We start from the raw sequence: 13,306 nt of genomic DNA on the forward strand, positions 1-13,306 counted from the left end.
TTGAGAGGAGAAAGGGAGCAGCAGCACAGAATAAACCCAAACAGCCGTGGCGGACAGGGAGAATGCAAGACAGACGCACAGACAGCAGATGAGGGAGTGGGCAGAGAGAGACGAAATGAGATGGTGGGAGGAGAGAAAGGTGAGGAGGTGGAGGGCACAGGCTGAGACAGGAAAGGGAGAGAGAGAGCAGAGGGGAAGGCTGGGCAGAGGTGGGAGGGGGGAGCGCCCCCATCATGCATTTGGAGACAGGTCACTCAGACTCCATGCGGAGGGTGGGAAATTGGCCTGAGCACATCCAACCTGATGTGACAGGTCCACGGCTCGACACCGTGAAGGCCCAGCCTGTGGTCCTGTCAACCTGCATGTTGTGTTTCCAGGGTCCTGCCTGTGAGTGGGGTCTGGGAGAGAGGCTTCTGCTGCCTGAGCTAAGCCTGGTAACAAAAATATTCAGCGCTCTTTAGTTGTGGTACCCTTGTGCAGTGTGCAACCCGCACAACTGGACTTTAAACTCAGGCCTCCCTGAGCAAAACTGGGCCGGGACATTTGAAGGGGCTCACAGAGGCCCACCTCCTCCCATCCCCTTCCAAGGGGCTGTGCTTATGTCTGTAAATACAGCATGCAGAGTGACCCCACATGTGGGTCCCCGGCAGGATACAGAAGGCATCAGGGCCCGAAAAAAAAGCTGTGGACAGATTTGCTACATCATGCCCATGAGTGGGAGAAAGGCGGGGGGCTTCACGACACCTTTGCAAAACAGGTCAGTGAGGACAGGAGATGCCTCCCTAAGGGAAGCCCGGCTGCCGTGTTAAAAAGCCTGTGGCTTCAAGAAAGGTGGGCGCGGAGGGACTGCTGCCTACTGCAGCTTCCAGGAGTCCAGAACCCCCAGGCTGATTCCACACATGCAGCTCTTCCTGCTCAAGCCAGCCCTCTGGGCCCCAGAAGGCGAGCTCGAGCCCAGTCCTCTCAGAGACTGCAGGGGAAGAGGAGAAGAGGAACAGAGGGGCAGGGCGGGAGAGGAGCCGAGCGAGAGCAGCACGCCGCGTTGGCACCGGGAGCTCACTCTACCAGAGAGACGCGCCATCCAGACCCTGCTGCCAGGGAGAGGCGGGGGTGGGGTGGGGGGTGGGGGGGTGGGGGCGGGGGCGCATGGTTTGGGTCCCGGCCCGAGGTGTGCTGCACAAGGAAGGAGGGGAAGGGGGGGCGGGTACCTTCTGGGCTCCGGAGAAGGCATGGTAGAAGCTGGACACGTAAGTCATGATGGCTTTCTCATCCGGTCGGGCGGTTCCGACGATGTCTGTCAAGAAAAATCTGGAGTTAAAAGCCAGCTGGCGAACACATGATGCACTTCCTGATGTGATGCGGAAAGAAGCTTGCAGAACCACCAAGTCTTCTGGGCCACAGGCTGAGCCTGAATCTCAGCAGCTTCTGGACTCAGCTTCCTTCCGCTTACAGGAACATGAGAGGTAGAGGGAGGAGAGAAACAGTGACCCAAGGAAGCAAACAACAAACCCAGAATGAGGAACATTCCATGAGCAGCTGGCCCCATCTGTGCAACAAGTTCCATGGCAGGAATAAAAAAGGGATGAAGGAAGGAGGGAAGTACTACAGATTGGAAAAGACATAAGAAATAGAACTAAACGCCATGTGAAGACCTTATCTGGATCCTGGTTAAAACAAACCAACTCTAGGGGCGCCCGGGTGGCTCAGTCGGTTAAGCGTCGGACTTCGGCTCAGGTCATGATCTCACGGTTCGTGAGTTTGAGCCCTGCATCTGGCTCCGTGCTGACAGTGTGGAGCCTGCTTCGAATTCTCTCTCTCTCCCTCTCTCTCTGTCCCTCTTGCATTCTCTCTCTCTCAAAATAAATAAAATAAACTTGAAATTAAAAAAAGGAGTTGGACACTTAACCAACTGAGCCACCCAGGTGCCCTACATAAATATGATTTTTAAGGGAATTCTAAAGTATGTTTTATTTAAAATGCTGCTTAAAAAAAAAAAAAAAAAAAACTAAGGGGTGCCCGGGTGGCTCAGTAGTTTAAGCATCTGACTTTAGCTCGGGTCATGATCTCACTGTTCAGGAGTTCGAGCCTCACGTCGGGCTCTGTGCTGACAGCTCAGAGCCTGGAGCCTGCTTCAGATTCTGTGTCTCCCTCTCTCACTGCCCTGCTTGTGCTGTGTCTCTCTCTCTCAAAAATTAAAAAAAATAAATAAAAAACAAATTAATAAAACTCTAAAAAGAAACAATTGGGGAAATTTGATTTCGAATTAGGCAGTCAATATATCAAGGATTTACAGTTGCCTTCCTAGGCATGACATTTGTTTTATGGTTACGTAAGAATATTTTTAAGGTACGTGGTGGTGAAATGCTGTGATGTCTGGGATTTTTTTGATAATATTCCAATGAAGAAAACAAAAGGGAAAAAAAGTGACAAAATCTAATTGTTTTATCTATATGCTGGGTAAATGGAAGTTCCTACACTATCCCCCTGCTTTTGTATATATTTGAAAATGGCCCCAGACACACATTGTCACAAACTATCACCTCTCCCTCCCATTCTCCTAAGGGCCCATTCATCTTTCTAAAAAGTCACTTGTTTTCTATAAATGCCAGTTGTCCCCTCCATTTCCCCTACAAGTTGGGTATGGATATAGACCCCAAACGCCTAACCACCCCATGAAGGACTCATCACCGAGAGCTCTCATGTGTATACACACGATGCACTTTTGTTAAGAGACCTCTGTTTGCTTTTCTCCTGTTAATCCGTCTTTTGCCAGTCTAATGTGCAGGATCCCAGCTGGACAGCCTAAGAGGGTAAGGGGAAAGATTTTTTCCCTTGGCTACAACAACAGAGGAACGCGGTGCCCCACCCCAGCACCCTCTACCTCAACTCCAAGACAGAGATGAGAACCATCTTTAGGCAGCTGATGCAGAAATGGCCTCAAAGCCCTTCTCAGCACCAGCTAGCCTCCCCTCCAAACCCCAGGGAACCGAGGAATCCCCGGCGGCAGGTGACCCCCAGGCTCCCCAGATGAGGTCCCAGAGACCAGACCTCTTCTCTTCCCACCTTGGGCTGCCGGGCCCCACCCTTCCCGGGTGAGAAAAGGGCCAGAGGCACAGACAGAGACGCCTTTTACCTTCAGCATCCAGCATCTTAGGGATGTCCAGGTACTTCTCTGCCACATCAAAGGCTGTGTTCAGATTTGTGAGTGGGTCATCCTAGAGGGAGACGAGGATGAAGGCATGTGAGAGGCCCAAGAAGTCACTGGTTACCCCCATGCAGGTGACCAAAGACTGGGGGGCAGAGGGGACTTCTGCAGTCCTCTCTCCCCCAAGGTGTGGTCCTCAAGGTCCAGCTCTGTGTGTACAAGGCTCGCTTCACCTCCAGGGCTTGTTGTGTGGGCGGTTAAAATGCCATCTTTCCCCGTCAAGCCTCAGTTTGCCAGAAACAGGATGGAGAGGGGTGCCTGGGTGGCTCAGTCGGTTGAGCGTCCGACTTCAGCTCAGGTCATGATCTCGCGGTTCATGAGTTCGATCCCCACGTCAGGCTCTGGGCTGATGGCTCAGAGCCTGGAGTCTGCTTCCGATTCTGTGTCTCCCTCTCTCTCTGACCCTCCCCCGTTCATGCTCTGTCTCTCTGTGTCTCAAAAATAAATAAAAACATTAAAAAAATTTTTTTTTTAAAAGAAACGGGATGGAGAATACTGGCCTACAGCCCAAGAAAGAACTGCTAGGAACTACACGCTGCGAGCAGAGCGCTGGCCTGGGCATCGTCCTTCTTGGCTCCTGGCTTCAGTTCTGCCACCAGCCGGCGGGACTGGTACGTAACCCGACCTCAGCTTCCCCAGCTGTTTTTCAAGAGTTGGACTAGGCTCCCTCAAGCCCCTCCGGTGCTCACATTCCACAAAATCTGAGGACACCTTCGCACAGCCACAACCTTTGACTATTCTGGCTTCTGCCGCCACATCCAGAAAACTGACTGGGGACTGGCGAGGACGTGGAGAAATCAGAACCCGTGGGCACTGCTGGTGGGAATATATAATGGTGCAGCCCCTGTGGAATACAGTGTCCTCCACAAGTGAAGCCCAGGGTTCCTTGTAACCCAGCAGGCCCACTTCTGGGCATATCTCCCGAAGAATTGAAAGCGGGGACTCAAGCAGATGTGCGTACCCCCGGATTCACAGCAGCATTATTCACAAGAGCTAAACGGTGGAAATAACACAAAAGCCCACTGGCACATGAAGAGATAAACCAACTGTGCGATCCATACAACGGACTCTTACTCCGCCTGAAAAAGGAAGGAAGGAAATTCTGACACACGGCACAAGCAGGGTGAACCTTGAACACATTGCGCTAAGTGAAACGAGCCAGACACAAATATCGTACGATGCCACTTACATGAGGCATCTAGAGTCAGATTCATAGAGTCAGAAGGTAGAGGCTGGGGGAGGGGGAGGGGAGAGTGATGGTTTAGCGGGTTCCGAGTTGGAGTTGTGCAAGATGGAGAGAGCCCTGGAGGCGGAGAGTGATGGTGGCACAGTCAGGTGAATGCACTGTCACCACCCCATACGCCTCGACGCAGTTAAAGCTTTTAGATTATACGTGTTCTGCGTTTTTACGTACGTTACATTTTATGTTATATACATTTTACCACAGTTAAAAGAATTTTTTTTTTTTTTGATGTGGGAAAACACACAACCCACTGATGGGAGCTCCTTGCTGACCCTCCCCCCTCCACGTCTCGGTGCCCCTGGTTTTGTCAGCCCGGGACCCCGTTTCCCCATTTGCTACGATGAGAATCACAAAGTTACAAAGAAATCAATACATTCACTCCGGATACTTTCAGGAAGAAACTGCTTAAAATAGAGAAGGTGGAGTCCTTCTGGGAAAGCTTCTGACAGCTTCCAGAATGATTTAAAAACCACTGCCAAGCAGTGAAAGTCACTTCCGTCCAGGGCCTCAAGCAGTCCTGCACACCCGCCTGCCCCACTCGATTCCCAGGGACCGCCAGGCCCCCGTGCCCACCTAAGGCCACAGCAGGAAGAGCTTCCCAGGCAAGAGCCCATGGCTCTCCCCTGTGTCCCAATGCCAGCTGGCTCTGGCAACCTGTGCTTTCTGGAAAGCATCCACACTTCAGTGGGAGCAGGTCTGTGCTAGGATTTGGGCTGGATTTTACTGATGCTGCTGAATTAAGGAGAGGGGAGACGCAGTGAAACAGGGAGAAAAGAAAAGACACACGGGGGTGGGTGGCTGGTAAGGTATCAGACCAAGGCCCCTAGACCCTCACCTCCAGAATGGCTGAGGCTCCTGGAGTCTGTGGAATGGGGGAAGGGACTATAGTCACAGCCAGCAGGACCCCACTTTGTATGGGGTGGCCAACAGCTCTGGATTAAGTGGCTGTCACCCCACACACTGCCATAGGGATACACGCACGCTTGTCACCAAAGCACATCAGGCAAACAGTAAGGAGGTATGTGATGATGCCTCTTAAAAATATTTTTTTTAACGTTCATTCACTGAGAGACAGAGATAGAGCACTAGTGGGGGTGGGGCGCAGAGAGAGAGAGAGAGAGAGAGAGAGGCACAGAGCCCAATGTGGAGCTCGAGCTCACCAACTGTGAGATGATGACCTGAGCCAAAGTTGGACGCTTAACCGACTGAGCCACCCAGGCGCCCCAGTACGTGAGGGTGCCACTTAAAGCAAAAAATCACTGCTTCTAGGGTTTCTCACCTCAGCCCTGTTTGATGTGGCCACACAGCGTTCAGGTAAGTTATGGGGTTCTCAACCTGATTTTCTTCCTTGCAAGGCAGCTGACTTAGAGTGCAGGGACCCTCCTACCCATTAAGAGGGTAGCTGTCCAAAGCCACATGCAGGAGCGGGGAGGCTTTCTCTCCTTCAGCGGGTGGGCCAAGACCCCAGCCTCAGGCTTTGGCCCGACTTAGAGAAACTGGAGGGGGTGGGAGTCTGCTCCTTTCCTCCCCGACACCCTGGAAATGGAGGGCTTGACACCATCATGGAGTTCCCAGAGCAGCTCCCGTACTGGCAACATCCAGCCTTGCTTCTGGGGGCACAGGCCAGATGGGGGTCTTCACGGAACACTGTGCTCTCCAAGTGTCAAGGTCAAGTGGAGAAATACAAGAAGAGCCATTCCTAGCAGCTGCCTTGTCAAGAGATTCACACACATGGACAGGTGACATTCCAACCCAAGGTCTAGATCATCAACTGAGGGTGTGGGGAGGGCTCCAGGGGTGGCCTCTTGGTGCTGGGATGGGCTGAGAGGGAAGCTGGTGAGTGAGGTCAGAGTGGTCCCAGACAGGCCTCTCCAAGGTCTTGGCCAGACCAGACACCAGAACCACCTCGAGGTTAGAAACGCAGCTCCCATGCCCTGGTCTGCTCCACAACACATACGTGTGCTCAGGAAAATTCACCAGCTTCATGTCAAGACCCTAAGTGAAATCAAGAAGCAGCTAAAGAAAATCCCCCACCCATGGGGCACCTGGGTGGCTCAGTCGGTTGAGCGTCCAACTCTTGGTTTCGGCTCAGGTCATGATCTCATTGTTCGTGGGTTCAAGTCCCGAGTCAGGCTCTGCACTGTCAGTGCAGAGGAATTCTCTCTCTCTCTCTCTCTCTCTCTCTCTCTCTTTCTCTGCCCTTCCCCTGCTCGTGCTCTCTCTCTTTCTCTCAAAATAAATAGAGTTTAAAAAAAGAAAAAAGAAAATCGTCCAGCCAAACGTCAACAGTGACAGGGACCTGCGGGGACCGTCCAACAGCAACTCTTGGACACGGACGGAGGTAAATGCCTCTAAGAATATGCAAACAGCTTAAATTTAAAATATTATATCCACTTTACAAAACCCAGAAAACAGAAGGGGGAGATGCCGATTAGTGTTCCAATACCCCAACAAAAGGCTGCAGGGGTTCGGACATTCTGTGAGCTGTTCGGGTCAGCAAGTACATGCGTGCTGTGCACAGAGGGTACCCCAGCGGCCCTCACAGTGAAGGTGTTTTTCTCCTTCTCTTGTAGGCTATCTCCTGGACTAGTCTAAGGATACCAACCCCCCCCCCCCCCCTTACCATGGCCATGGCTCTCAGAATAAGGGCCCAGTCCTGCACTTCACCCCCACCCCCTGTCAGGGACCCAGCAAGAGGGCTCTGGCAGCGAGAAGTCAGGGAAGCACACATACCTTCCGCAGCTTCCCATAGTCAATCAGCTCAGGCCGGTGTCGGTGGATCAAGGCACAGAAGCCGAGGCCGTCCTTCCAGCTGCCCAAGGGACAGAGAAGGGTGGGGGGCAAGCTGGTGAGTAGGGCTGGGCTCTAAGGGTAAAGCTCTAAGCAAGGATGGCGGGGGGGTCCCCTCCTTTCTACCAGAGGTGAACCCACAGTGCTTCGGAGCAGGAGTGAGAAGACAGGATGGGAAGGCACACTCCTGGCCACAATCCCAGGCTCTGGGGTCAAGATTCTATGGGGCGCGGGACGTTTGCACACCTGTCATATCCAACTATCCTCTCCACCAAGATCTTTGTCCCTCCTGCTCTGTTCCAGTGCCCTAGGCTGGAACCTACAGGACACGCTCCTTGGGGAGCTCTCCAGCAGCTGGGGCGTCGACCGAAAGTGCGTAGAAGCAGCCACATCAAAGGGTTTGCGGCACACCCTGAGACAGCAGCTTCTTCCCCAAGGACCCCTGCTCTGTTCTGGAGCTGAGGCTAACCCAGCCAAAGGGGCCTGGGGGAGCAGCTGATGCTCTGCAAGAGCCCCTCTGCCCCTGGCCACTCACCTTATGTGGAAGTTCTGGATGTTGACATTTTTGTAAGGGGCCGTCTTTCTCTGACACCACAAGAGCAGCCCCTCCTTCGCGGAAGTCTCTGTGAGGAGGGAGATGAAGGACAGAGAGGTCAGCGGGCTGGCTTGGTGGAGGGAGGGGTGTTGGTTCATGGGGAGGCCCCACCATGACCCCAGGGTCCGTACAAAGACCCCCTAGATGGCAACCCTGCTGCTTCCAGGCCATCAAGTCTATTTCCTTGACAAAGTCTGAGTAGCTATTTGAGAAACAAAGAAGCAAACTAGGCAGCTTTTCAGGGCTGGCCACGTTACACATTTAAACACTGAGACAATGAATGACCTTTCAAACACTCAGGTCTCCCCCATCACTCCCTGTTATTCAAAGACATGGGAGCATTACAAAATAAATCAGCAAGCTGTATCAGGTCTGTGTTTGATTGGTCTATGAAATCTGAAGTCCCAGAATCTCCAGACAGGGGTACATAGTACATAGGCCATGCAGAGTGCACACAGCTATACGGGGCAAAAGCATTAGGATCATCTAAAACATAAAGTTGCCTTGTATTTAATGCACCGCTGCTGCACGTGTGAAGCAGACAGGTGCCTGTAAGATAAAGCAGGCAGGTATCTGAGGGGACCCCAGGAGCTCCCAACACAGAAGGGCTGCAAACGACACTGCCCCCACGTGTTCACATCTGTGAATTGCAGATACGACACCCAGCAAAGAGGGTTCATGGATGATCTCCTTTCCTTTCAATTCACAAAATGGACTTTAAAATGACATTAAATGACTCCTGCAAAGATAATATTTCAAGCACAAGCAAACAATTAAAAAATCAGCAAAGCTAATGCTTCTACTCAGCTCCAGCTTTTCATCAGCTATATTACAAGATTATTTAACCAGAGCCGACAATTTAACCAGAGCCGACAAGGTCAGCCCCAAAGAATTAAACTAATCAGGGTGCCTGGATGGCTCAGTCAGTAAAGCATCTGACTTCCGCTCAGGTCATGCATGGTCTGGTGGTTTATGAGTTTGAGCCCCGCGTCAGGGTCTTTGTTGACAGCTCAGAGCCTGGAGCCTGCTTCAGATGCTGTGTCTTCCTCTCTCTCTGCCCCTCCCCTACTCGTGCTATGTCTCTATCTCTCTCAAAAATAAATAAATACTTAAAAAAAATCAAACTTATCAAGAAGGCAACTTGAAAATGGATTTATATCCATCATTACTAAAAAGAACCATGTTCAAAGTGACTATTGTGGACACATTTTTAACCACTTCAGCCCTAAATACCAAGTATCTATAAATCAAACTTAGACCTTCACATGGCTGTATCATCATGTGTCAAACCAAGATTTCTATAAGCAAACAATTTAATCCACATTATTCTCATTAAAAAAATTACTTTGAATAAAAATCTTTATAAGATTCCTGGGCCATAGAGGCACCTGGGTGGCTCAGTTGGTTAAGCATCCAACTTGTGGTCTTGGCTCAGGTCATGATCTCACAGTTCGTGGGTTTGAGCCCCACAACGGGCTCTCTGTTGTGAGTGTAGAGCCTTCTTGGGATTCTCTCTCTCTCTCCCTCCCTCTATACTCTTCCCCTGCTTGTGATCTCTCTCTCAAAAATAAATAAAGATTAAAAAAAAAAAAAGATTCCTGGCTGATAAAATGAATTTAAATTATAAATTTTAAAGTGTATTTTTTTAGTGATCTCTACACCCAATGTGGGGCTCAAACTCACAACCCCAGGATAAGAGTCACATGTTCCAATGACTGAGCCAGCCAGGGGCCCCATGAATAAAAAATATTTAAAAAATATTATCTCCGTGTCATCTTTTTGAAATTTGTTTTGGTATAGGTTTCATAATATGAATTCCAATACACAAATATAACTTATTACAAAATGAATACACACATATCAGATATAAAGCTCAGAAACTGCTGGAGTGTAGAACCAAAAGTTCAGAGTTCCCAGCCCCAAACTATGGTGACCTCTTAAAGATCTGCGAAGTGGCCACCAGAGGGTGCTGTGGGAACAAAGTGGAGGACCTGGGGTCAACTCAGAATCCCAAGACACTCCCTCCACGCTGCTATCTCCCTACCTTTTTGGATTTAACAGCCCACAAACCAGGTGGGGTTTCCAGTTCCCCAGAGCAACCTCAGGCAGGCTTAGCGTCAGGGGGATTCCCCAGGGGCCAACATACCAGTGGAAACCAGAACCCCAATCAGTTCTTATTTCTCTACAGACTAGGAGGGAGGGCAGATAACAGCAAAGGGTCAGAAGCCCAAGATGTGGCCCATGATTAAGCCCCCATTGCCAGGGGTCAGGGAGTTCTCCAGGCTGAGTCCAGGAAAGAAGATGTGATGGCAAGGGCAGGGGAGTGGAGGGGGCTCAGGGACTAATGGAACAGAGCAGAAGACCCACCTTCCACAGAGATGTCCTGGATGGCGAAGCGGAGGATGATGGTCCAGATCATGCCCAGGGTCATTTTCACGTTCCCATCCACGATTTCTACAGAAATGGCATCAGGACATGTTAGGATGGCTCTTGGCAGGGACAGAGTTAAAATTCCCAGAGTGCCCACATCCATGGGTGTACCATGTAGTAAATCAAGGACCACACAGCTCCACTTCTAGGGAAAAGTGGGTATGGGTTTTTAAAGTACAACCAGGTACCACAGGTGACAGGAGAGAAATCTATTTGGAGGTGACCCTGAGCACAAGGTAGGTGTGATCAATTCCAATGGGGTACATTTGGGAAGGCAAGAGAGAAGGGGGTGTCTTCACCAGCCTGACAGAGAAAAAGGAGATGTTTCTAAATCATCGCAAATGTTCTGGCAATTCTGTGAGTCAGGAAGTCGGGGTGATCACAGCTCTCAAAATAGCCACCCACACCCAAAAAGCCAGTGTCCACATCAGAAGGTAATCAACCCAGCAAACATAGATCCCTAACTGTCACCTGCTTCCAGGCCAGGAGACAGTAACCCGGCCCCATGGCAAGGTACTCTCAGCTAAGAGTTTGGCATCCAAAGAATATCTATTTTTTTTTTTCCAACCTAAAAAGCTAACTGTAGGACAAACCTACCAGAACCATGAGAAGGAGTAAGTTCCAGGAACTCCCGATATCCTGAGCCCATGTCCACTAGGGTCTGTTTCCCACAAACCCCTTAAACAAGAGTAGATTCCATTAAGGAGAGGACATTCTAAGATTCTAACATCTTATCCCCTCCAAAGTGAGGGCAAAACTGCATGCTGCCATGTGACCAAGAAGGTACAGAGCAGTGTTGCTGCTTCCTGGCGGGGGGCGGGGGGTGGGGGGTAACTCTGTGGAGCCTGCATGGGGGGTGGGGTCTAGAAGGAACAGTGTCCACATCGGACAGGGGACAGGATGTAACCCTTCCTGCTAACGACGGCCTTAAATGCCCTTCCCAGAGCCCCAGATACCCGCGGGACACAGACCTGAGTCGGAGGACCTGGGTTAGAGACAGACAACTGAGTAGCATACCACCATCTTCTTTAACAGGTAAGAGAGCCAGCCAGCTCTTTGCAGAGCATGCTGGGGGGAAGTAGAGGCAGTTAATCAGTCAGGAGTCAGTTCATAAAGATTTGGTTTTTTAAAAATGCCTTTTCACTAGTGACTTCCGATGGTTTCGTATCTGTAACGTTTAAAGAGTTTATACAGGGAGAGCACCTGGGTGGCTCAGTCGGTTGAACGTCCGACTTTGGCTCAGGTCATGATCTCCCCGGTTTGTGAGTTTGAGCCCCACATCGGGCTCTGTGCTGAGAGCATGGAGCCCACTTTGAAGCCTCTGTCTCCCTCTCTCTCTGCCCATCCCCTGCTTGCGCTATCTCAAAAATAAATAAAACATTACAAATAAATTTAAATTTTTTTTAATTTAAAAAATAAAAGAGTTTATATAAATTGATAAGGAAAAAATCTAAATTCACAATAGGCAAAAAACATGAATAAATACTTCACAAAATATGAAATATAACCAATTTATAACCATGTTCCTTCTCCCTGTAATTAAAGAAGATAACATTTTCCCAGGTACTAAATTAGCAAAGTTAAAAAACAAGGAACACACACCATGATGGTAACAAGGCTACCACACTGTGGCTAGAAGTATAAACTGGTTGAAAAAAACACTTTCTGGGAAATAATTTGGCAACAGGATCAAGCACCTTAAAGTTGTTCGACTTTTTCACGGTGAAATCCACCTTTAGGAATCTGTCCCTAGCCAATGATCTGAAATGCAGAGTAAGGTTACTGCATAAAGGAGTTTGTCGTAGGGTCATTTATCATGGCCCCAAGTTGGAAACTTCAAGAATATACCAAGTTCGAGGTGTGACTGAGTAAATCCCCAGCCCCTGGCACCCCCATGCTCAGAACCTCCATAGCTTCCCACCTTACTCGGAGTCAAAGCCAGTGGCCAGTGAGGCCCTCACGGTCCCCCTATCTCCTCCAGTCACATGGCCCCCATGTGACTTGTCCCTCACCTCCCTCCCATCTCCACTGCGTCTTCTCCTAGAAACCTCCCACCTTACTCCCTGCTTGGTTTTTCCCCTTCTGACGCATGTATGTGTGTATTTTCTCTGTTCCCCTTCCAGAACATAAGCTCCAAGGGGGAAACAATTTTTCTGTTTTGCATCGCTGCTTAGAGCCCAGCACGGTGCCTGGCACAGAGAAAGCCCTCCATCAACATTTGCTGAATGAATGATGAATGAATGAATGAATGAATGAATGAATACTGGAGGTCACTACACACATGTGGGTGAATGGGTGGCGGTCACCCAGGCCTGGGGCTGGGAGAACATAACTGCACTCAAGCTCTTCCAGGGCAGGACCCAGGTCTGGGACAGAGCACAGCTGGGCTCAACAATTAACACAGCCACTAAATATTACATTCATGACTTTTTAATGACTTGGAGAAATCTTTGTAATATGGAAAGTGGAAAAAGCAAGTATGAAATTTCAGGGACGGTGTTTCAAATACAGGGGGCATTTTTTTTAAGCCTAGAAGAGGCTCCGGTGGTAACAGGGCCACGTGACCTTCCCATCGGAGGAGAGGCCGCTACACGGGTTCCCGCCTCTGCCCCAACCGTGAAGGCCAAACACTCGTGCCTCCTGCTGGCCTGGAGCTCAGCGCCCTCCCAGCACTAAGGGAGACAAGCTCAGGGAGACAGAGTGCCTTCTTTCTTGGGTTTTGCCTGCTTACTCCTCTCTCCCTCCTTCCCCTAGAAACCCTCAGGGAGTTTTGCTCCCTGAATTCTCACTCATACCAGATCCTCCGGGAAAGAGGAGAGCCAAGTACAGGCAAAAAGGGGGGGGGGGGGGGGGTTAACACCCCATGCACCACCCCAGCCTCAGGGCCCACTGGCTCCCTGTCCCATCCCCAGAGAACAGCCCTCCCCAGAGGACCACCAGAACAAACCCTTTTCCCAGGCATCTGTATGTTTGGAGCAGGGACACCCCATCTCACCAGCAGCTTTACATCAGGGGGCTACCAGCATGCTGGGTCCAAAAGGAG

At 50.3% G+C, this 13,306-nt stretch overlaps 1 protein-coding gene across 5 annotated transcripts in view; it reads right to left on the reverse strand.

Annotated features, from left to right (window-relative positions):
- The window catches only part of ACTN1 (actinin alpha 1), a 100,912-nt gene that overhangs the window by 27,911 nt on the left and 59,695 nt on the right, over nucleotides 1-13,306 (reverse strand). For all 5 annotated transcript variants that reach the window (XM_045451391.1, XM_045451390.1, XM_045451387.1 and 2 more), the window contains exons 4-8: nucleotides 10,201-10,287; nucleotides 7,774-7,861; nucleotides 7,182-7,260; nucleotides 3,134-3,215; nucleotides 1,209-1,294 (exon numbers count right to left, since the gene is read on the reverse strand). In XM_045451391.1, coding sequence (XP_045307347.1) covers nucleotides 1,209-1,294; nucleotides 3,134-3,215; nucleotides 7,182-7,260; nucleotides 7,774-7,861; nucleotides 10,201-10,287 — 422 coding nt within the window. The remainder of the gene's footprint in view (nucleotides 1-1,208; nucleotides 1,295-3,133; nucleotides 3,216-7,181; nucleotides 7,261-7,773; nucleotides 7,862-10,200; nucleotides 10,288-13,306) is intronic.

This window comes from Leopardus geoffroyi, chromosome B3 (assembly GCF_018350155.1).
Source record: "Leopardus geoffroyi isolate Oge1 chromosome B3, O.geoffroyi_Oge1_pat1.0, whole genome shotgun sequence".
Classification (NCBI taxonomy): domain Eukaryota; kingdom Metazoa; phylum Chordata; class Mammalia; order Carnivora; family Felidae; genus Leopardus; species Leopardus geoffroyi.